Consider the following 25,608-nt stretch of genomic DNA (forward strand, 5'->3'; position numbering starts at 1 on the left):
CTTTATCGTATGACAGTATTTTAGTTTAAATAAATTGATGACATAATAAAGGAATGGAATGATAATAGCCAGGTGAGAATTTTATTATAGCCTTTCGATTTTAGGAGGTATTTTAATGAACATTGGGTTGTAAGAAATTGATTTGTTGCGGTCGATAAGCCCACTATAAAATATAGATAATGATATAATAAAAAATTATATAATCGGTATTGTACCTTTAAATAGTAATTAAAAGATTACTCTTTTATGTGTTCGCACCTTTATACAAATGCCTACCTACGCCTAGAGATTTTTTGAAAATTCAAATTGTCTATGGTGATTTGTAATTGGTAAATCGCGAAGAGGACGGTGTCGGTGAGCTTTTTGGTTAAACATTGAACAAAAAATAACGTTTTCCACGCATTGCTCAAATTATTGATGATATTTAAATATACAAAAAATTTGGAAATTATCAAATACCGGTAAGAATCCTAGATAATTTTTAGTAAAGTAAGTTATTAACAGTGCAATATCTAAGTTTCAACAGAATATAATTTTGATGAGTCGTCTCCTGTCACATTACATCCGCCGTAAGATAAAATGATGCTAATTCTAGAAAATAAGCGCTGTATCACTTTATTCATACTTCACAGAAGTAAAGATTTTCCTTAACATTAACTTGGTTTATTTATATTGAAATCCATTTGTATAAAAGCTGGTTGGGATATATCTGACGACCTATTTTTAGATTGACTTTCTTTTTTGTGGGTAACTATAAGCCGGTCACATGAATATATTGTTTTTGATTTAGGTGACGCTGATTGTGTGTTTTTTGTTTTGTTATTTTAGACAAGAAATAACATATAACTCACGATGGCAGTGAATGTGTACTCTACCAATGTGACTTCGGAAAATCTTTCACGACATGATATGTTAGCGTGGGTGAACGATGCACTACAGTCAAATTTCGCCAAAATTGAAGAATTATGTACAGGAGCCGCGTATTGTCAATTTATGGACATGTTATTCCCTGGTAGTGTACCAATGAAACGCATCAAATTTAAGACAAACCTGGAACATGAATATATACAGAACTTCAAAATTTTACAAGCTGCATTTAAAAAAATGTCTGTGGATAAGGTAAGGGATATATAATAAAGATATCTTTTTTATTTAAAATACCTAGAATTGATAGATAATCAATTTAAAATGCCATTTTTTTAATTATTCATAACAAACTGGCTTTGAAAAATGGCTTATTTCTCTAAAATAATTATTAATAAATCATTAATGAAACTACAAACTATACATCACTTTGAATTGCCTAATAAATAAATTGAATTGGTAAAAATGTTTAAATATTTATTTTTTAAATCCTTTAAAAATCTCTCTGAAATTGGTCATGATTTAACATTGTTTTATTATGTGTTTCAAATGACTAATAAGAATACAATAAATAGAACTAACAATTGAAGTAATGTTGTATTTCATTTCAAGTCGTAATAACTACATTTATAACTAAACAACCTAAATGAAATGCTTCTGTAGGGTCACTCAGCATTTCTTAGCTTAATTTTCTTATATATGTGCCAAAAATCTGCTAATTTAGAGAAATATTAAAAAAATTAAATAAATTCATATAAAAAGGAATATGAAAAGAGGAATGTATTGTTTCTTGGCTTAAGTTTTATTAAAAGCTGTATTCTAGGTAATTAAGATAGGTCTCAATACATAACATTTTATAGGTAATACCTGTGGACAAGCTGATAAAGGGGAGGTTTCAAGACAATTTTGAGTTTTTACAGTGGTTTAAAAAATTTTTTGATGCTAATTATGATGGAAGGGAATATGACGCATTTGAGGCCCGAGGTGCCATTACAATTGGATCAGGTGCCTGCGACAGTGGCGTACCGCTGTGTAGCGCTGCGCCCCCGCCACGCGCTCGCCGGGCCGCTCCCCTACACCATTCCGGCAGTATGCATCCCTAACAACATTCTCAATTTATCACTGTGACTCAAGATTATTGACCACTTATATTTACACACTGCAAGTCCTTATCATCGCTTTGTGCTCGTTTTCCTCGAACGTAAACGTCAGTGGTCAATAACGCCACATCATATCATACCCCACTCATTCCACGGCCGGCGGGCACCCTCGATGTCGATACTTTTATTTTACTTTCCATTTTTTTGTAGATAGTACCTATTGACAGACTGGTGAAGGGTCGGTTCCAAGATAACTTTGAGTTCTTGCAATGGTTCAAGAAATTTTATGACGCGAACTACAGCGGCGTGCCGTATGATGCGATGGCGCAGCGCGAGGGCCTGCCCATGGGCCACGGCTCGGCGGCCGGCGCGCCCCGCTCCGCGCCCGCCGTTAAGAAACCGGCCGCGCCCGTCGCTAAAGTCGCTGCTAGACCCCAAACCAGTACATTTCTTTTCTTTATTACTTTCAGTTTATCGATTGTGTTGCTATCGAGTTTATGTATTTATTGTTTATGATTATTTATATACAGAAGAACCATTGCTTAATTTTGTATTTGTGTGTCAAAGTATGTCTTTGATACTAACATGTTATTTTAGTATTTTTTTTTGTACCGCCATCATATATCGACATTTTCCTAATCCTGGTCCCAACATTAAGTCTAACATTTTCTCCTTCTCACATCATTCATTTCACATTTTTTTAAATAGTTTTATAAATTATAGATGTATTTTTATTGATTATGATAATTGAAGTTTATTAGATAAATGTATTATGCTTTTTATTCTAAAAAATAGTGCAGAACTAACTTCGCTAATAAGCTTTCTATTATTTACACATCTAACTTGCAATAATATTTATAATTAATTATTATAATGTTTTATATTTTTATTATGAATAATGATTGTAGATGTTTTATAATGAAATGAATTGACTCCCTAGCTACTTAAATAACATGATATGACATTTATATATTTTTGCCATTTAACAATTGATTTGTTTTACTCAAACATTATAGTTAAAACTTTTACCTATTTAAATAGTAAAATATTTTTGACAGTTGGGAAAGCAAACAGCACAGTGAGATCTCCACCAGTTAATTTAAGATTGAATCAAAATGCAAAAGGTGATTCTAAGATTATTGAAGAGCTTAACCTTCAGGTAAGAAATTTATATTTCTGTAGCATTATTTCATAATATTATCTTGATATGTGGATTATTCTTATCTTTAGGAGATTTCTAAGAATAGCTATGAAACAAAGCAAAATTTTTCTTACAGATTAATGAATTGAAAGCAACAGTTGAAGGACTCGAGAAAGAGCGAGATTTCTATTTTGGTAAATTGCGGGACATAGAGGTTATCTGCCAGGAAATGGAAGAACAACACAATGGTCCGATCATCCAAAAGATTTTGGATATCTTATATGCAACTGAGGTATGTACTTGCTATATGATATCTATATCTTAATTGTGGCTTAATATCTTTTTTATATAACCAATTGCTACTTGCATGTTTTTAAAGTGGAGTAATTCACTCTGTATGTTAATCATTGTATCTAAAAAAATGTCAATCCTATAACAGGTGGTGTAACTAATAGCCTGTCCTTACTAATATATAAATATGAAAGTGTGTTTGTTTATTTGTCTTTTTTCACGTTGCTAATGAATAATTTTATTGTGTCGCATGATTGTTTGTTCTGGAGATGAAAACAACAGTGGTGAAATATCTTAATTTCATATGAATTTCCTATAATTGTCTGCATTTTATGTATTTAGGCTGCACATTAAATAATAATCCTTGATGCGTTTTTCTGCTTTTACCATATATAAGCTTTTAAAATTTTTTTGTATGGTAAAGTGTTAATAAACTTATTAATAAAACACTTTGTAGGACGGATTCGCGCCACCAGAGGACGTGGACGGAGACAATCCCCACCCCCCAGAAGAAGACGAGTATTGAGACGTAACGCGTATCATAGTGCTCTTTGTATATTATCTCGAAATTATATCGCTTCAATCATCGACAGCATCGAGTGCTTGGTATTTCACAGCCATTCTATTTAAACCATGTAAGAAGGCCTTCGCACACGGTTTGTGACATTCTAAAGATCATATATCATAGCATTAAATTTTCAATCACATAGTTCTATTACATTTCAAGTGACGTAGATATGTAGAGCTCGATATATGTGAATTGATTTTAGAGTATTGCACATAAAATGTAGTTTTCGACTGAAGATTTATAACTTTTTGATAAGGGGATTATGTAGTACTAAATCTTGTTATTGATGATCCAACCTCATAGCACATGTAATTGTGTTTATTGAGTTACTGACATAACGGATATGGTATGGTGAATTATCCTATTTCTTAAAAAGTTTTAAGTGAAAACAAATGTAGATCTGGTCATATCATGTGCGAGGGAACGAATTATATAATGTTATTTAAAGTAAATATAGGAAGACAGTGGCCCGAAAATGGCTTGCGAGAAGTTCCTAAATTATATATACTTACGCAAATCTCTACCTACAATTATATGTATAAATTCATAACGAAATATTTATAAATATGTTGTATTATATGTGGCTGTGTCATACTTAAGTGCGGAACATATATCATATCGGAGCATAATTTCTCGACTGATTTTCTTTTTTCCCGTATGTTTTACTATTTGCCTTTTCTCGTAATATGTTTGGACTCAAATGTTTGTTATGTGCAATGGTGCAAAAACGAGTGTTCCATGTAATGTCTTGACTGGTTATCATTTTTGGGCCACTGGTGGCTGTTTAACGTGCATTTAATAGGTTGTTATGATATGGAAGAGATTTAATGTTAATTGTTATAAGATCAGTTTGGCTGACGAATTATTGGTCCACAAGTAATGATTTTAATCAGAACAATTTCGATGAAAATTTGGTTATGATATATTTGACATTATGTGTATGGGACTTGTGCATGTGTGCATTTTTTGATTACATTTTTATTTTTATTAAATAAATTATTCCTTTTTTTAACATTTAATTATGAAAAAATAATATAAAACTAATTTCTATGTCTCCAATTGAATCGATCTATAAACAGAAAAGCTATGATAATTAATGGTATGCTTAAACCCATACACATCTTGACAAATGTTGTATTATTTAAAAAGTGATTTATCTAGATCTGATTTTTTGTGTAAACGACGATCAAGATAAACGTTCGGAATGAGTATTAATTTTGAAATTATGTGAATAGCATTTAATAACGTTATGTAGGGCCTTATTATGTGACCACACATAGGATAATCAATTGTGAGACTTTACATTTTATTTGCACTTAGACTAACAATAGTAATACTTTATGTAATAAACAGGACACTACATTTTGAGTTAGTTTCTTGGCGCGATGGGAACTTTTAGATACATACTAACGACATATTTGCGAAAAGTATTCGCTGAATAAACTGAATAGATTAATTTATATACAACGTAATATGCAAATTGCCTTACTGCAGATATTAAGCCACTGGATTTTAAATTGTAAAAATCTTATAAATAAAATAACTTCATTTAATATAATTTGTTTTATTTCTATATTCTACATTATTATTTATAAATTGTAATTAATCATATTTATCCATTCAACGTCCACATTAATTATTACATAAATAAATATAATATTGAAGAATATAAATTCACGTTCATTTGAAGTTATAATATTCAGAACGCAGTTAGTTTTAAGTATATAATAAGAATTGAATTGGCCTAGATTACCGGGCGGCATTATTATTCTATTAACGAATAACGATAAACCTCTAAGGACCACATGCTCCTTGCTCACCGTAGCTATTTATCGTAAAATGCAATGTAACGGTATCCGAAGGATCCGTTTTATGCTTTAGCTTTCGTGAACTGGTATACATTCTAATAATATTTTTATCGACTTTGTTGGATGGTTTGAGCTAAATATTAATCTATGTATTATGATCGTTCAAAAGCCTTTCTAGAATCTAATTTGTCGATTTTAAGATGATAGTTTTGGTTTACTAAATTGCACAATCGACTTTTCATTATCTCGGAATGTGCGTGTAAGTTATGTTGTTACAATCTTAGTTCAATATTGTTAGTAATTTGCAAGACCTAAAAGTTATAGCTACTTTATATTCTAAACGTTTCATGGAAAACGAGATGCTAGTATGTAGGTATCGTGATTTAAGTGTGTTTATACAACTAAAAATGGTCAAATGTGTCAGCCTGTGATCGTTTGTGATTTCCAATTAACCTAGACCTACTAAAATATATAGGTACACTTGGTGCTAGGTCACGGACGAATACCAACCAGCATCCATTTCATTCGTACGGTTCACTCCAAGTTTGTTCCAAGTGGCCCAGGGCGGCTAGTTTAAATTTCAACATAATAAAATAATATACTTACTATATAAAAAAGAAAAGATACGTTTTCATGACGGAATCAACTTATATTGAGTACTACTAGTCCGCCCCGGCTTCGCCCGTGGAACATATGAGAATGGCTATCCTCAATAAATGGGTTTAATCTAACACTGATAGAATTTTTCAATCGGACTAGTAGTTCCTGAGATTAATGCGTTCAAACAAACAAACTCCTCAGCTTTATAATATTAGTATAGATATAAAAGGAAATTATTTAATATTGGCGATTATTATGATATAATACGATAAAATTTCCAAATTATTGTATTGTTATATATCAAAGTATTGTGGAATTGTTGCCGATTATTGAGTAAATATAAAGTTCTAATAAAATTTGTCCGTTTCAAGTCCATTATTCTTTACAAATCGCAGTATAAGGAGTACCTTTTAGGTTGGCACTCGTGGTAGCAATAATACTAGGTAATCCATAATATAGTAGTAAAGATGATAACGCAGATCGTTCTAATTAAAACGAGGTGACGATTTGCTCTCTCGTAGAACAAGGAGTACAATTTTTTACAACGAAATTTAATATTACAAGATGTATTATCTTAATAGTGTAATGTTTACTATGTACTAGATTCATTCATCTGTAGAGGTGTGGTCGCGTATTAATAGCGTTTGATTTTAAACCTCTGGGGTGATACTCAGTAGTTGGTAAGGTATTAAGTTTGTTAATGAAAATAAAAGATGTCTTCAATTTAATATATTACAATTACATTATTTATACTCATAATTACATGCATAATAATTAAAGTGACCTTATTTACTTAATAAAATCTAAATACATAATTTTAAACATTTTAAGTTGTACATATAACAAATTAAATGTACCTACACAATCTGTACATATAGTATTTCCATTTATTAGGAATTTCACTGGAAATATCCAAAGTTCATGTGAAAACTAATATAATAAAATAATAAACTCTATTTTGGTCCTGCCTGTGAATCTATAAAAATCAAGCACATAAATATATGTCACAAATTTACACCATTTTAGTCATTGAATATTTCTATAAACACACAGATGTGTTTTTACACCAACTTCTCGTTTTTCTTTTTGGTTCAATATTTTCTTTCGAGTTTTCTAGCCTTTTCATTGATCTTAAACTTCTGCTTGAAATGTTGATACTACTGTCTGATTCCTGTGTATTATTTAAGATTGATTGCAAGTCTTTGCATTTTCTTGTTTTCACAGTTGTTTTTGGCGCATATTTAGTTTCCTTTGGAGTGGTTTTGTTGTTTCCTTTTGCTTTGACAATCTTTGTTGTTTTAGATGTATTTGCTTGTTTCGTTTTATTTGTTTGGGTATGACTGTCATTTGATGTGTTATCACAACAAGAACAATCTAGAATCTTCTTAGAGTTACGTGTAGATCTTGTGTTAAGAACACTCTCATTGGGATTTGTGGCAGCTTTTTTTGTTTGTTTCTGTGGCTTTTTGTTTGACGCAGCCTTAGTTTTGACAGTATCCAGTTCTTTACATACCTCAGTTTTTTGTGGGCTAGTTGAAGGCTTTTTTACCTCACTTTGAGTTGTTTTATTGTTTATTTTATTCTTTAATCCTCTCACTGTTAACATGCTAACCTTAGCTTTTTTCTTTTCGGGTTGCAAGATAGTTACATTAGGTGTATCCTTCAATGGTTCTTTCACTGCAAAAAAAAATAAAATTTGTATTATTAGGGAAGATAGGTTAGTGGTGCAATAGACGATTATATGAAAAAAAAAGATGAGTACAGAAAGATAAATAGGGATCCTTATCTTTTTGCTACCTCCATTACACACAAGTATTTTCAACTACATATCATCAACATATGTTTACCTGTTTACCTTTAAGTTTCTAATAAATTTGTAAAATCAATATAATTATATTGGATTGCTATCAATTCATATTAAATTGGATTCAAATAAAATAGTTCCTGTAATATTTCTTAAATCTTGTTTCCCATCTTTACATAATTTAACATTTATCTTATATCTTTAAACGAGCAATTCTTGTATAATAATATAATATTAATATATATATATTAATATTGGAATCTCAGAATCGGCTCCAACGATTTATAGGGGGTTTCGGGGGCGATAAATCGATCTAGCTAGGAATCTTTTTTAGAAAATGTCATATTCGTGTTTTTTTTTAACAAATAGGAGGCGTTTGAGTTGTCCCAATTTATTATGACTCTTCCTGACATCTATTGGTGAATAATAATACTATAAATGCGAAAGTTTGTGAGGATGGATGCATATGTATGTGTGCGTCTGTTACTCTTTCACGCAAAAACTACTGAACCGATTGCAATGAAATTTGCTTCGTAGATAGCTGGACAACTGAAATAACACATAGGCACTTTTTATACCGATATTCCTACGGGATACGGACTTACGCGGTTTCAACCGCGGGTCACAGCTAGTTTTAATAAAAAACCGAATTGGGTATAAATAACAATAAAATGATTTGCAATCATACCTTGATTCACAGTAGTTTTTTGTTTCCAGGCTGGTGCACTGTGACCTTCTATATCACTCTCCAAATCAGTATCCCAAAATGATTTAACTGAATTTGACACTGCCCCTTTATTTATAGCTTAAACAAAAAAAAAATGTTGGAAGTATTTATTTAAGTATATTTAAAATTAACATGTGAGATATTGAATAAAGTACAGTCAATTTTAATAAAAATATATGAATAAAAATGCTTTAATGATAGAATCAACTAAATTGTTTTACTTGCTCTATACAGGTGTGTTAGGAAATGGTTTAAACCTGGCTATCCTAATAAGAATAATAAGATAAACTCATAAAATTATTGTATTTTTACTGATCCTACATAATTGTACAAAATTTTGATTTAATCCATCTGATTAAAGTGGGTCAAAATCAAGCCTACAAAAACTGATTACAAATAAACATATAGGTGAAGCCAATACTAACAGCTAAAAGCTTCAAGTGTGCTGAACATTCTAAATAAAATTTATTTGTACCTAAAAATAATGAATACTTTTTATATTACTTACTTGTTATATTAATAGATGATGAGACGGATGATTTTATACTATCTTTACTAAATGCATTAGATTTCATGACATTTTGCAGAACAACCTTGCATTCTTTGGTTCCAGTTTTAGTAGCTTTAATCTTTTCTTTTTTCTCATTATCACCTTTTTTCTTCACTGTATTATGCAGATTAAATATTTCTTCATCTGTATAGGTATCACTACCATCAGCACTGTTACATTGGGACACTATGGAAGCCACATCCCAATTATCATCAGGTACTTTGTTACTTTTGTTTGTCCTCTTATTACTTGCCGTAGTCAAATTCATTTGTTCCGCCGGTATAATTTTGTGTATCAGATCCAAAACATTGTTCTCATCATCAACCACATCTCTACTCAGACATGACTGGGATGTTACTAATTTCCTGGTCTTATTCTTCTCTTTACATACATTTGATTTTGTTTGAGGACTCGGTGCAGCTAAATTATCATTGTTGAGATTTTTATTTTCAAGGAGATCTAATTTTTGTGTGAATAGTTTCCGTTTTATAAAACTGGGTTTCATTGAAATATCACTGCCATTTTGAGAAATTACGGTTTGGTTGTTATTTTCTGTATCTAAATCTTGTAAATTTTGTGGATGGTTATCAGAAAGATGATTAAAGTTCTGAGTAAGTGATTGTGATGATTTAGAAATTACTACTTCATTATCATTATGCTTTTGGGTCTTGTTTGATTTACGGACAGGCATAGATGGTTTCTTAAACATAAAGTCATTATCATCAAAATCAGAATGACTTTCTTCATTTCTTTTTCCACATTGTACAAAATCCTTATCTATTTTGCTCCTTTTTCTCTCAGAAATACTGTCTTCCTCATCAAGTAATCTTTTCCTTTGCAGATCTAAATTTAAATTTCCATTCCCTCTGATAGCTTTTTCAGGAAAAATGTGGTCCTCATCACTATGAGATTGTGTATTTATATTTTGTATTTGTTTGTTAGCAATTTGTTCTGTTGTTTTTGACACAATACTATCATTCTTTGATTTATCTATTGGAACATTTAGTTTTGATTTATTAAATCTCTGAGAAGGTAAAAGAAATCCTTTTGTAAATCTATCTTTGAGTGTCATAGTTCCATTTAGATTATCGGACTCTTTTGGGATATCTTTAGAATTGTCTATGTGACTTGACTGCTTATTTAAAGATTTTGGAGGAACAGGAATGACATTCCTCAATGTGTTTTGTTTTATAATATCTGTACAATCATTATATATGTCAGTTTCTTTTATTGATCTCCGTAGCAAAGACTCATCAATTTTATTTAATTGTTTTCTTGGAAATGCATTTTGGTAAGATATAGTAGTTTTAACAGATCTACAATCATCACTGCTAAGTGATGAATCACTTCCCTGTTCTCCAGAATCATATCCAGATTTTCTTCTTATACCTCTCAGAAAAATCTTTAAATTTCTTCGTTTTTCAATTCTTTTCCTTACTTTGTTTCTCATTAATTTTTGGTAAGCATCTTTTATAATTCTTAATTCATGATTATTAAATTTCATGTATTTAAAAGCATTTGCAATATCCATAGCACTTACACTAGCAGTTGTATCTATACTTCTGACAGAAAGAGGCGATCCACTTCTGCCATTAATAAGAGATCTTTGTGAGCTCATAGCCCTTGAATAGTAAGAGTTCTGAAAATTACGAGGTCCAAAATCACTTCTCATTGACATTGGTGAAGTTTCTCTTCCATGATACATACTTCGTTGATCATATTGTGGATTACCAAAACGGTGGCGGTGAGTATTCCCGCCCATATTTAACGTCGAAGTTAATACGTTACTTCGAAAACTGAATCCCGTCATATTACTTTTATTTATACCAGGCCCTTGCGCGCTAATTGTCTGAAAATAATATACAAGATTATAAAAACATTTGAATTTTATACATCAGTATTTTCATACTCACAATAATCTGATACTTACTGTGTTTTCATTCTGAAATGTAATAACATTGTTTGGTAATATATCATCTTCGCTGTCGGACATTTTTAGAGGTCAATAGTAAGTCAGCTTATTAAGCACAAGTCACAGTAAATCTAGGTCACTATTTAAAAAATAAACTGTTCACACATAACTAAAAGTAATGCAAGTGCATCAACATATTTATTTTAAACACTTTCAAAACAAGAGCGTCTATTCTGATGCTATTTTCATTCAAACTCCGACGTAACGGAATTCATTGTACCATAGACATACTTTTTATTCTATGACAATTGACAGCTGTCAATGCCATGTAAACCATTCAGTCCAATGCCCATACAAGACACTGAGATTCTATTAGCCTATTCAAATATCGACAGTAAAACGAGTTTACAACTAGGGATTACAGAAAAAAATTCTTGATGCAAAAAGCGAGACGAATAACGAACACGCATGTTTAAACAATCAACAGTGCATTTGATATGAATGTGTGGGGTGGGCACCAATGCAAGATTTCCGCACAAAACAAAATCGACAGCTTTTTAGATGTGAAACAGACACTTCAGAAACGTAAACACGTTTTCCATAAGTGTTAAGAAAATTTATCTCTGTTGCGCATGATGCCCAAACTGCGGGACTATTTTACTAATTGTTTCTCAGCGTCAAATCCAATATTGCAGGATGGTCCCGCAGAATGCGGACGGTGATAAATGATCTTCATCACGATTACGACGGTCGCCTTATTTATAAATGCATCATGAAAGAAATTAAATTAATAATAAATAAAAAAAATAGTTCTGACAAGTTCCTTATATATGCTTCGCCTGAAAGAGTAATAAACATATACACATCCTTACAAACTTTCGCATTTGTAATATTAGCGGGAAGTAGGATAATAGGATTAAGATTTATCTTCAGAAAAAAATCACTCTACTATAAATTATTTTATATGATGTGTACTATGTACCTACATGTACTTCGTATCTTTGAAATTGTTGAAATTACTAATTTGTCATTATCGTCACAACTCACATGTATCACAGATAGCTTATATATTTTTATTCCTATATTGACATTGACAAACTTGAAAAATTTGTCATCACTCATCTTGGCTTAAAGGTCTTGTAACCAAGCATTAAATCTTTTAAAAGAAATGTCATCACTCATCAGTCATCAGTCATGCCTTTTTATTTAGATATTTTGTGATAGGTTATGTTTTCAATATTGAACAAATAAAATAAAATATTGAATGAAAAATATAGGGCACATATGCATTTATAATGGTTTTAACGACGCGTTTGTTTGTGGGTAATCTTCCTGAAAATGCCAATGAAAATGATTTACGAAGTGCGTTTTCTTCATATGGAGATATAACTACTGTTGATATCAAGTGTAAGGCCGATGAAGAAAATAAAAAGAAATTTGCTTTCATTACTCTTTCGGCATCTGAAAATTATATTGAGTCATGTAAGTTCTATATTGTTTGTAATATGTATTGAATAGAAATGAGAAATAAAAATTAAGAATTTTTTTTTTCCTCAGGCATTAAGTATTTTTCTAATGAAGATTTTCTTGGTAATAGACTGTATGTGACAAAAGCTCGTGAAAGTTTTTTAGAAAGGTTACAAAGGGAAAGAGAACAAGCACAAGCAATCAAAAAGCCAGCCACAGTGGTTTGTATATATTATTGTATATTAATGTTTTAATTTGTTTTCTAAAAAGTTTCTTTTTTTAAAAACATACTCATTTAAATGGCACAACCCATTTAAAATAAAAAAAAAAGTGATTTAACATGTTAATTTTTTTATTTCAGCCTGCTCAAAATGATTTTAACGTAAATGACCATGGCTTTGATCAAAGCAGAAAAAATAAGAGAAAATTTATAAGTGATGATGATTTGCATAATGATATAAATTTGCAAAGTAATAAAATAACAAAATCTGATACATATGAAAAAAATCTTAAGCAGACACTACAGATAAATAATGTCAATAATATAACAGATAAACCTGGAGATAAAAAGCAGGAGTCTGAAAAGAAAAGGTTAGAATCTATGAAAAGAAAAAGACAAGAATTTAAGGAAAAGAAATTGATCATAAAAACTGGTCTTACTGGAATTGTAAGTATGATACTGATACTGTTAAACAGAATTATTGTTGGTGAGTTGTATCAATTGATAAATTATACATGTACTAAGCAGATTTTTTTTTCTTTATAAGTTGCCTTCTTCACACCAACTGAAGTTACCTACAGATAATAATAACATTTCCTTGCAGGATAAAATATCAAACAAGAAGATATTATTTACTGATGCCGGAGAAGAAAATGTTTCTGAAAATGGACCATCTAAGAGAAATAATGGACTCCAGAACAGAAATAACTTGTTTGATGATGAGGATAGTGATGATGGTATAAATTTCAATATAAAAGAACAATTTGAAGGCAAAAAAGGACAAAAGGTAATGTTTTCTTAAAATTTGTACAAGTTTTAAATTTCAGCACATAAACGTAACATAACAGCCTTAACTATTTGCCTTAATATTACTTTAATTAATAAATTAATATTACTATTTAATTTTAATATAAAACATTACAAAATATTAAACAAAAATGTATAAATATTATATGACAGTTATGACACTCCACAAATTTTTATGGGTTTTACAGGTCCTTGATTTACAATCTAGATATAAATCTGACAAACGATTTGTATTAGATCAAAGGTTTGCAGAAGATTCAGATGAAGGAAATGAGGAAGAATTGGGTGTGAAAAACGTTGAAGAGGATGAAACTGTTGAGCTAGAACAGGCAGATGAAAAGAGTAAACAAGTAAAAATATTGCAAGATGTTTTGGGTGTTGCTATTAGATCTAAACATCAAGAATCATCCAGCAAAACAAAGTGAGTTGAAAATTAGAGAATAGTATGTTTGTATGGAAAATATTCAAATAATCTGACCTTTTTTCTGATGTTAACCCTATTGTTCTAGGGCAAAGCTTGGGATGTTAAGATTTGATCCTTTACAACCTGATCATGCAAAATTCTTAGCACCAGTGGAACCAAAAGAAGAAGTTTCAAAGAAATCAAAAAAGAAAAAATCCAAGGACAAGGAAGAAATTCCAGAACCTCAACCAGTGGTGGAAGTGGAAAAGATTGAAGTGTCAAAAGAACAATTTTACGAAGTCAGTGATGTTTTAAAGGAAGCTATTGCACAACCAACTTCATTTAGTTTACGTAGCTTGTTCTCTAAAAGTAATTCTACTGAAGAAGGTAAATTTTTCTTACAAATCATAGGAAGCTGTCATATTACCAAATTTTATTTACTTATATGTGTTACAGTACATTTTCTTTTTCATAAGTTAAAACTAAACACCTTTGATACAACTAGTTCTAACTAAGGAAAACTTTTATGTGTTTCCAATATTAAATGTTTATAAATTCTTACTTACTACGTACTTCTGAGGCTGAACTATTTATATCATTTTATCATATTCTTGGGGATGGGCAGTTCTCTATAATCCGACAAACTGGATAGTATGACATGGTGCATGCAAATCCTGGTCCTGCAAAATGTTTCTCAGATTAATGTGGGTCCACTGTATAGATTAATAAGCAATTATATTTTGTTTAGAACAATGGTCATTTATGAGAAGCCTAAGCCTATAATTGATTTATTTATCACATGTAACATTTTCTTTTTAGAAACACCGAATGATACAGATCAAAGCAAATATTTAGTGAAAGTTAAAGATAAAAAAGTAAAACATCCTTTGGATCCTGGTGAAAAAAATCCCTTTGTGTATGATTCTTCTGAATCTGAAGATGAAGGTGAATCACTCAATAAAGATACAGTTATACCAGAGAAAGTTGAACAAAAGGCAGTTTGGAGGGAAAATTTGTTTTTGTCCCTGAATTTAGATAATAGGTTGCAAGGTAAAATTATTAGATTATTCTCTTTATTAATATAATGCTTTATTCAAGTTCATAACAGAGTTATAAAAAATTATATGTATGTATATAGATATTTAAAGAATGTTGTGAGGAAAGTGTCATTAACAAATCACAAAGAAATTGATCTCAGATCTATTTTAGTCTGATAGACACAGAAAAATTGGCTGTGCCCTCTTAACAATGACCGATGTACAGACCCCAATGTAAAATTTTGTACTGTAAACCATAATTCATTATTAAAAACCATAATTCATTTTTTAACTGATTTCATATTCATAGCATTTATTATTTTACTTTCACAGAGGGCTTAGAGTTCTTTAATCAGCCTTTAGAAGGCGAAATCCCGAAAGAAAGGCGACAATTGAAATCCGTTATGAAAAAGCGACTATACAATAAAGAGCGTAAGAACAAAATGTTCCAGAAAAAGATTGGTGGACGAAAGAAGACTATGAAAAAGAATTATAATAAGAAAAATTGATTTCTGAAACTATTTTTAATAAAACTGATAAATTTATTCTGTTGTTTATTTATTAACTACAATATCATAAACACATTACAAGAAATCTTAACGCCTCTTCCATGTAGGCTTTTTCCTAGCACCAGGCTGACCAGGCTTCTTACGTTCCCTTCTTCTGTGATCCCTCGTAAGCAAACCTGCAACTTGCATTGATTCAAGCATTGCTTGATCAACAAAGCTTCGTAGACCCCATGCTATTCCCCACCGTATTGCACCAGCTTGACCTGATGGTCCACCTCCTTCAATATTACATTCAACATCAACTCGATTTTCCATTCCAGTAAATATTAATGGAAATATCACTTGCTCTCTACTTTGAGTATCTTCAAAATAGGTGATGTCTTTTCCATTGATTGTTATTTTGCCAGTGCCAGGGGAACGTATGGTTACATCACCTCTGGCCTTTTTTCTCAAGCACTCATATGTGGTAATATAAGATCGACCCTCCTCATCATAACTAGGTTTAGGAATTTCCAGTGCAAATTTCTGAAAAGACAATGGCTTTCTGAATTTTTCTATAAAATCTATACATCTATAAGAATATGGTAGTGATACAAGTCGTTCCATGACCAATTTGAAATTGTCATATTCCAAGTCAGAAATTTTCTCCACTAACATAACTTCTAATTGATCTTTAGAAACCCAAATACTTGAAGATAATTCAAGCTTGGAACTTTGTTCAGGGGTGGCTTTTTTCCTGATAACTTTATCTTCAAACTTGTTAAGGTTTTCGATATGCTCGGCAGCATCATACAATAATTTGAAGAAATTAGGTTTTCCTGTGTAAAACAGAAAATGGTGAGGTCTACCAGCTTCATCAAATTCTGCGGCTTTTCGAGCTGGAAATACTTCATCAGGTGGTTTCATCAAAGGACGGGCAGCAGGATCATATATGCCACTTGGAAATAAGTATTCAATGGCTCTGTCGACATCTTTCTGTGTAAATGTCTCTGGGTCTTCTCCCATCATATTAGCAAGATGCCTTTTACCAATATTATATTCGACGTGCTGCTTTTTCATAAATTCATCATGTTCTTTAGCTCTTTCTAAGTAGGCCTTCATAGCTTTGCTGATAGCTTTTTTCCTACTTAATCTTTCCCAATCCGTAAATTTATTGAAAATATCATCTGCATTTGTAGTCACTTTACTACTGTAATTACGTATATGTTTGTAAAGGGAGTTAGATAAAATTGGATAGGAACACTTTGTAACAGGTATAACCTGTTTGATGGTTAACTTTATAACATTGGACATCTTGTGGTATTTTTAATTTCCTAGATGGACATAATTACGCAAAAATTACACTTATGTTCGAGCGTATCTGATGCAAAGTATAAATTTATTGCAATGTAAATGTGCAAGGCGCACGGCCAAGTTGCAAGCGGCAAGCCTGTATACTTAATTCTAGATCCTAATTATATATTTTTGGACATGAGACTTCTTGTGTTGTCACTGTCATAAGGATTTTGACTTATAATTATTGATTATTGCCATGGAGTATAAATATCTAAACTGATAGATAATAGTACCTTTATCTACATAGATCTATAGAGATAGATAAAAAAAAACTCCTTTTGTTATTAACTGGAAGATTTAATCAAATGTAAGAGAGATTTTCATTACATTGCAATTTCGTGAGTTTGATTATAATCTACCGGTTCTTAAAATCTTGTGGTACCTAACAAGATATTGAATTTTGTTCAGCCATTCATAAGTGGGTACATATATTAAAATTTTATTTAAAAAATAAAAAAGTGTATTTAATGATCAACACTGTCTACCACATGAATTCAACATTGAGGTAGGAAATTTCTATACTAATATTATAAAGCCAAAGAGTTTGTTTGTTTGAACGCATTAATCTCAGGAACTACTGGTCCGATTTGAAAAATTATTTCAGTGTTATATAGCCCATTTATTGAGGAAGGCTAAGGCTATATATGTACGAAGCCGGGGCGGATAGCTAGTCCTTAATAAGTAAGAAGGAATTTAAACACTCATCGTATATTTTTTTTGGTAAAAAAACACTAGCAAAATTAAATAAAAAACGTGTTTATATTTCAAGCTGTTCGTTTATTACACATACAGAAATAAAGTTAAAAATTAATTACATATTTATTTTATGACATTGTGCTCAATGCAAATATGCGATAGTTAAAAAATACCTTTTTTAATCCTATCTAAGGCTATTAATTGTATATTAAATGAATAATATCATGAAAATTTGAATTACCAGAAAAACCCGAAAACGTTTTTAATGTAATAGATATTGTAACATTCTAACAGCGCTTTGTAAAATCATTAAAAAAGAATAGTTATAACACGATTGGAAGAAATGATCTACATAGTCATTATACGCAGTTGCAATACTGACTTTACAATGATGTATGTGAAATCATGCATCATTTTAAAACGAATCATTATATATCTATGTATTTAAATATAAAATTCGTGAGAAATTAAACCAGGCAACCTAAATACAATATGATGAAACACGAAGAAATTCCGAAACGGCATATAAACAATTCTATATTCTTGATGAATTAGGTTACGGCCGACAATTTAAAATAAAATCTTATTCGGACTTATTATGGACTATGCATGAATACTTAGTTATGAATTCTATGTCCGATTCGACCACACACATGCTAATATACTAATTATTCGGAAAATATAGTCTTTTCTAGTTGTTTAATTCTTATAGTAATAATAATAATAATAATTGTCTATATCTTCAGTTTAGGAATTGTTTCTTATATGCATTTTAGAGTCAATATGAAAACTATTTAACACCAAACACAATTACTTATTTTTTATTTATGTTTAAAGCAAACAAAATACAAATGATAGTCATTTATTTCACTTCTCAATGAATTGAATCCATTAGTAAAAATATAAACTATTTCCGTTTAAAAAATAATGTGACATAAATGAAATATAAAAATTTTCGATAAAGAAAATATACATACATCGTCCAGTAATAATTTATATTTATATACAGCAATAAATAATACTTTGAAAAATTATTGATGGAATGATACAAAGGTCAAGACTTATATTAAATATTTATTTTTTTCTAAACGATGATAAATGCTATACACCATAGACTAGGAGTAACGATTTGCTTCACTTAAATTACCTGTTTTAGTCAAAAGAGGAATCATTCGTGAAATTATGCATTTGAAATTGTTACTTCTGTGAATTTTTTGAGATCAATACAAACATCAATTGTTGAGGTAAAGCCTTGCAGAAATAATAAAAATATTACACTAAATTTTCAAGCAATATTGTATATTAATATACACTATTTGAACTCCTTTCCTCAGAGAATTTGTTTAAAAAAAATCTTAAATCGATAGGTTTTAATAAGTTGTTGATAAAAATTTATATTTTTTAATGGATAACTTAAGTGATACAAGTCGATAAAACGCGGGTGTCACACAGCAAACCCGGTGCTTATAGTCACACTAACTTAAAAATTATGTCTAAACTTTATTGTTGTGTTACGTAGGGTCATCCGATATTAGTGCTTCTGATTGCTCGTCCAAATCTGATATATTTCGTATCGTCCTGTAAAACAAATTTAAACAATAATTCTGATTGTGCAATTTATTTTTAGGGATAACTTTTTGAATGATTTTTACTGCGCCACCCCGAAGGCGCATATCGACGTGGGCTGGACTCCAGCGCTGCATCGCCACGCAACATACTACATTTTGTTGGGAGCCGAGCACAATTCGGCACGTATTGGTCCAGGTCGCAACGGGGAAGTACCACACACCCACAGAAGACCGGTGTGAAATAGTAGCATGCTATTGTATTTCGTACGGTGAGTGGGGGAGCAACCGCTCTCGCTCCCGCTCCGCTCGCGTGAAGCCGCATCATAAATGGGGTTGAGAGGTGAGATCAAGACTCTAGCGCTGTAACTGCTAGAAGCGATATAACACAGGCGCGAGTATAACAGCGCTGCATCGCCGCGCACCGTACCACATAATCATGTACAGTATTCACGTGAGAGCAGTGACGGACTTTAAAATCCATAAGTTGGGGTTCGAGACCAGGTGATTTATCTGTACATGATCATTGCTTGAAACGGCGAAGGAAACATCGTACGGAAACCGGCATGTCCGAGAATTAAAAGTTCGACGACATGTGACATATGCCAACCCGCACTTGGCCAGCGTGGTGGATTATGGCCTGAACCCTCATAGGAGGCCGGTGTCCCAGCAGTGGGAACACATATGACGATTGACTCACGTGAACCCCTCAGCGGCTCGCAAGCGCACGTTGAGCCAGGTGACGGGCGCGGGGATGTCGGCGAGGTCGAGCGCGCCGGCCGCCCAGCCGGCGGAGGAGAGCGCGGCGGCGGCCGCGTGCCACGCGCTGGGCCCCGCGCGCCACGCCTCCACGCACGCCGCCAGCGGCACGGCGGTGGCGAGCACGCCGGTCGCCGCCTGCGACGACGTCAGCGATCTACCCCTGGTACGTGAATTGCGACTTAGTTACATATTATCGCGTTTGGCGATGCCAGTAAATTGGAATTATTTTCCTATGCTATAATATTATTATATTCAATACACTTGGATCACTTACTTTGGAGGTGAAGCAAACATTAGTGCCAATGCTGCATTTTTTGAGCAACAGTATCTATTTAACAAGTCATTCGATATATTTCCATAGATTTTCTCACTATCAGAATAATTGAAATATTTTACTGAAAGTGTAAGTTAATGCTCACCAAAGCCACAAGGACTCCATAAGGAGTGGACTCAAGGCGGCATCTAGAAGTAACCAACTCCATAATTTTGGAGATGGAAGCTCAGCTTTCTCAACGCCAGCCACCGCTAGCACACCCCCGAATGTCCATATTAAGCAACCACATGTGCATCCAACTATACCTAAACAAATAATAAAATCGATATATTACATATTAACATGTTAATAATTTTTAACAATGGGAGGTACCAGCTTTCAAATAAAAAGAGATCAACAAAAACGATTCACCCCATAAAAGTTATGAGACAACAAACAAAAATATACAGTCGAACTGAGAACCCCCCCCCCCCCTTTTTGAAGTCCGTTGATAAATCACCTTAATTGGACACGCTTTATTATTCAAAACAGACTTTATTGTTAGTGTCAGATAAGACTTTTTTTTGCAAAATTAAACTAAGTAAATCTATTATTACTCGTTATAAAATCAATGTAATACATATGTTATTGCTTTAATATGAAATTAGATTGTATTTTTAAATTACCAACGAGCAAAAAAGAGTTAATCCCGTCCCCTTTCCTCAACTCTCGTCGGAACATTAACAAGTGCACCGCGTAGCACAAGGCGGAGCCCAGCGCCGCTAACACGGCCAGCCAATTACTTTGATGGCTCTCAGATATACCTAGAACTACCTGAAATAAGATGTTGATGTTTGAAATCACAATAAAAAAAAAAAAAAAATCAACAAGCTGTCGGTATTGTCTGTTCTTCTAGAGTCTCGTCTATTGATGTTACATGAATATTGTAAATTTTGTAAGCATACAATCACAATACATGCAGTGGAATGTAGGTAAGAGTCGATAGAATGGAAAAGATTAATTTCAATCTCTGGCCTATTCTAGGCCAATTTAAATTGCTTAAAAGTAAATTTAATTTCACTACAACTAAATAAATTTGTAATACTCACAAGTCCAGCCGCAGTAAGTAGAACAGCCACACACTTTGAGAAGTTAAATCTGTCTGTGGGCACTTGTGCGAAAAGCGCGCCAAGTGTGAGGGCAAACGCGCTCGTCGTGGAAGTGTAGATTGTGGCTGAACAACTCGACGTGTGCAATAAGCTCAAACGGTAAAGATAGTTCGATATAAACCACTGGAATAAGAAATATCAATTAATAATAAAATAATATTTAAACGATAGACGTAAAATGTTGTGGATGTCGCAGGATTAAGGTGTAAATATGGGTTCTAAATTTAATTATTTTTCAAGTTTGTTTAAACACAAAACTGACATCATAAATCAACGGTTTTTAAACTATATCATGATGTATCTCAATATGATAGATAATATTTGGATGTTTTCAGAAACGTTTCCTTGCGAGTTAAATAGCGCCATATACACTCACAGGTATTGTAAACATAAGTGCAAGTCGTATATGCCGTCGGGTGGCAGCTGCGGCGGCCCGTCGTTGCGCGTATTCTGTCGCGCGTATGGACGCCGACCACGAAAGACGCGCCAAAAGAGCCTCACCCGCCATTGCCGCTGACATGACGCGGACCTGGCGAACGATCCAGAATGTTCTAGAAATTCTTTCATAAATTTAAGCCGCTAAGCAGTGGCGTAGCATGGGTTGGGGCCTGGGTGGATAGTCGGTTGGAGGTTGGTCGCCGCTTAGACATACGTCGCTTCTTCAAGGTCCAGTGTGAAATACTTCAAACAGGTTACAAGTTATTACTAAGACTTCGTTGTCCGTCTATCTGTTTGTCTGTCTGTCATCAAATTGTATCTCTTAAATTATGATAGTCATAGTTGACATTTTTAGAGATGATGTAGTTGTGATTTTATTAATAAGTAGTTAATTAGTTTTATTAATTAGTCCCCTATAAGACTTGAGACGAAGGTTACATATATTTAAAATAAATTAAGAAGGGTTCACATGCAATTATCGATTATACTCTATATATTTTCTGTATCGGCCTAAATCCTCATAGGAGACCTGTGTCCCAACAGCGGGCTGATGATGATGATATCCAGTATATATAGTGAATAATTCAGAAACATAACAACACACTATTAACATTATAGCACGTATATTCTAAATTATAAAACTTCAAAGTAATGCATCTAATGTAAAGTCATGATAGTTTAGATTACCATTATTTAATATGTTAATCGTTTCAAGTCTTCACGGAATAGTGAGAACGATTTTTATCATAGATAATATATGACCCATATTAGATTATTATAATTTAGCATTAGTGTGAATACTTTTAACTAAATAACATTTCTGTGTTCCATTAATAGATTTAACATTATACTAATCGATTGCACAAAAAATCAATTAACGAACACGATTTTTAAATACTTACAGCAATTGAGGATAGTTATTTTGCTTATGATAAGATAACATCATTTGTATCCGCTGTTAAATAAAGTCTTATAAATACTACTTAAACTGTATTTATTTTTTTGGAAAATATAATACACAATCCTTATGAATATACATAGTTTTAATGATAGTACAGAAATAATTATTGAGACAATTCGTTTTATAAAAGTATACATAGTCGCTACTTATTAAGGTAGTTGGTTATCGTAATGTATTTCGATTTAATGTCCACCATTTATAGAGCAATTGAAATAGATTTTTTCGAAATTTTCGCTTCAAATATTATTTTAAACATCAGATTAGAGCAAACATGGATAGTAACACTGCTTTTGTATTAAGATCATGAGTCTATTAGCGAAGTTATCTAGTGCTTTTGTATGCATTCGATTGTACATATAATCCCCTTGGATCATTGGTCAATTACCTTTGTACCTTTGATGATACAAGGAAGCCATATTATCGTAATGAAAATAGGTGCAACATTTTTAATTTCCTCATTAAGTATTAAGTAGCAGGAAGCAAAAGTTAAAACTAAATTAATGTATGATGTAATTAATACTATGTACGAGTACATATCAGTAATTATTAAAAAGTGTACGCAAAAATATTCGCGTCTGCCCCACCGCTTAGGATGTCCAATTCAGAAGAGGAAATTTTGATTATTTTATTATTTCAATACTAACTGTATTTTTATTTAATAAACTAGTACAGTTATATTTTGAAATGTATTTATTTGGCGCTTACGGCTTTTTAGATTAAGAAGATAAATTTTAACTCAAAAGATGTAACGAAAAAGCAAAAATATAGGTACTGTGATTTTTGATTAACATTAAAAAATACAAATTCTTCTTAAAATGTTGTCAATTGCAATATGCCTAACAAATATGGTAAATGCAATAGTAATACTAATTACAGTGACTGACTAGTATAAACTTAAACATGTTAGTGTGTGTGGAATAAAACATTACCTCTGCAACTTTGTTAAAGCGTACTGCTCTTGGAGTTGCATCATCACTGTCTGTTGTCTCTCCTGGCCTTACTGGCACAAACATAGAGTCACCCTGTATCATAAAATTTATGAAAATATTGTATACTTATATAAACTGAGCAGGAAATATGTTGAAAGATGAAATTTGCCCAAATGGGGGTAAGGTCTAGTGTTCTTATATAAAATTTGAATAATTTAGAAGCTGAATCTGTTAAACACTGTTTGACGCTTAGTCAAAAAGGCATGTCCTATGCCTATTTGACTATGCTTTGAATAAACTGCTTGTCCATAAACATGCATAAAAGTAGAGATGCATTATGATATCAGCTCTATTAGTGAGACACATAATACAGACTCTGACTATATCTTATTTGTCTATTATAGCTTATGATAATAAGACAATGATGAATAGTAGTTTCACCGTGATTGACGGACAAACATCCAAACAAACCAACTTTCACATTTATAAGATTAGCATGATTTAGGTAACAACACATACATAAGATAAATGAAAATTAAAAATAACAATACTCACTAAACTATTTGTCGCCTCATTATAAAAATTTTCATCATCTGTTTCGTTTGTTGGTTCTACAAGTTGCTGGAAATGTTAAATACATTAAAAAGACATTAAAAATACATAACAAATATTTTAAGACCAATTGTTGTACTTTCATTTGCATATCATCAATTTGATCTTTTCTTTTCTAATAAGAAAAGGAAAATTTAAGAGAAACAAAGTGCTACAATTATAACAATATTTCAATGATAGGCAATATTGAATAGCAAGCATTAGGACTAGGATACTTCATAGAATCCTTTCCCACTTTTTGTAGTATGATAGTTTCAATACATACCTAGATAACATTGAAAGATCCCATTTAATTCCTTTAATTAACTTCTAAAGAAATAGTCTTTGTTATCTCAAGGTATGTTAAAACTAAAATTATGTCTATCATTATACTTACAGTGTAATCAGCAGGTTGACATGGATCTTTTGTAGGTGGTGTAAAGCATAATACTAAAAGGTATATAAACAATAACGAGCTTCGTATATACGTCACAAGGAATGGTCTTTCTAATTTCTTCTCTGTGTAAATATACTACAAAAAAAATACAGCTTTTAATAAATAAACCACTCAGATTTTAGCATTATTAAGAACTAACAGTTACCCTACATGTTACCTTTGTAAGCTCTGAGGACACAACCCATAAAACAGCAACAAGGAATAAAATAAATATACCAAACGCATATTTTCTTCTACTGAAATCTTGTACCTCATTTTTGCTATTTTTATTATTCGTTAATACGCGGTAGTAGTTATGACATAAAGTCAACATTAAGATAAATTATAAGAGTTTGAAAAAGGTAAATAGTAGAAATATAATGGAAATACTGATCGGTTTATGAAAAACCTATAAAATTTATCAAAGAATAACTAGTATAGCTTTTGATCATTATTTGTGTATCTATGAAAGTATATCACAGTTATTTTCCTCACAAACACTTGACTTTTATTTTTTCTTATAACATTTATATTCACGGCTATCGTCGCGAATATTTGCAATTAAATTACAAAACAGATTTCTGGTATGAAACCATTTAACTGTCACTGTCAAAGTATTCCGAAATACATTGACCTTCTATCAAGAATATAATAAAGTTAGATGA

General features: G+C 31.8%; 5 protein-coding genes across 6 annotated transcripts; 2 read left to right on the forward strand and 3 right to left on the reverse strand.

Moving 5' to 3' along the window:
- The first annotated feature begins 309 nt into the window (after positions 1-309).
- Positions 310-5,517, forward strand: LOC119832098 (microtubule-associated protein RP/EB family member 1). 2 transcript variants are annotated; one of them, XM_038355716.1, is made up of 6 exons: positions 310-461; positions 829-1,119; positions 1,725-1,953; positions 3,023-3,123; positions 3,242-3,397; positions 3,854-5,517. In XM_038355716.1, the coding sequence occupies exons 2-6, from the start codon at positions 853-855 to the stop codon at positions 3,920-3,922; spliced, it is 822 nt and encodes a 273-aa protein (XP_038211644.1). In that variant the 5' UTR covers positions 310-461; positions 829-852; the 3' UTR covers positions 3,923-5,517. The 2 variants fall into 2 exon arrangements, with proteins under 2 accessions (XP_038211644.1, XP_038211643.1); XM_038355715.1 differs by lacking the exon at positions 1,725-1,953 and adding an exon at positions 2,175-2,406 and having other exon boundaries at positions 311-461.
- A 1,661-nt stretch (positions 5,518-7,178) lies between these two features.
- LOC119831986 (MATH and LRR domain-containing protein PFE0570w-like) lies at positions 7,179-11,987 on the reverse strand. Its single transcript, XM_038355564.1, has 4 exons — positions 11,384-11,987; positions 9,412-11,302; positions 8,865-8,981; positions 7,179-8,049 (listed from the first exon to the last, which is right to left on the reverse strand). The coding sequence occupies exons 1-4, from the start codon at positions 11,444-11,446 to the stop codon at positions 7,412-7,414; spliced, it is 2,709 nt and encodes a 902-aa protein (XP_038211492.1). The 5' UTR covers positions 11,447-11,987; the 3' UTR covers positions 7,179-7,411.
- A 498-nt stretch (positions 11,988-12,485) lies between these two features.
- On the forward strand, positions 12,486-15,844 carry LOC119831665 (probable RNA-binding protein CG14230). Its single transcript, XM_038355111.1, has 8 exons — positions 12,486-12,847; positions 12,923-13,053; positions 13,194-13,499; positions 13,657-13,839; positions 14,048-14,280; positions 14,369-14,649; positions 15,082-15,312; positions 15,633-15,844. The coding sequence occupies exons 1-8, from the start codon at positions 12,661-12,663 to the stop codon at positions 15,806-15,808; spliced, it is 1,728 nt and encodes a 575-aa protein (XP_038211039.1). The 5' UTR covers positions 12,486-12,660; the 3' UTR covers positions 15,809-15,844.
- LOC119831667 (28S ribosomal protein S9, mitochondrial) lies at positions 15,805-17,314 on the reverse strand. Its single transcript, XM_038355112.1, has one exon. It carries the CDS (start codon positions 17,099-17,101, stop codon positions 15,896-15,898), a length of 1,206 nt encoding a protein of 401 aa, XP_038211040.1. The 5' UTR covers positions 17,102-17,314; the 3' UTR covers positions 15,805-15,895.
- Positions 17,315-17,899: 585 nt separating this feature from the next.
- LOC119832034 (solute carrier family 35 member F5) lies at positions 17,900-25,563 on the reverse strand. The gene is made up of 10 exons (XM_038355621.1): positions 25,122-25,563; positions 24,905-25,039; positions 24,472-24,537; positions 23,917-24,009; positions 21,965-22,117; positions 21,529-21,711; positions 21,106-21,253; positions 20,586-20,745; positions 20,105-20,326; positions 17,900-19,417 (listed from the first exon to the last, which is right to left on the reverse strand). The coding sequence occupies exons 1-10, from the start codon at positions 25,275-25,277 to the stop codon at positions 19,351-19,353; spliced, it is 1,383 nt and encodes a 460-aa protein (XP_038211549.1). The 5' UTR covers positions 25,278-25,563; the 3' UTR covers positions 17,900-19,350.
- Positions 25,564-25,608: the final 45 nt, after the last annotated feature.

Source organism: Zerene cesonia, chromosome 14, assembly GCF_012273895.1.
Source record: "Zerene cesonia ecotype Mississippi chromosome 14, Zerene_cesonia_1.1, whole genome shotgun sequence".
In the NCBI taxonomy this organism is placed as follows: Eukaryota; Metazoa; Arthropoda; class Insecta; order Lepidoptera; family Pieridae; genus Zerene; species Zerene cesonia.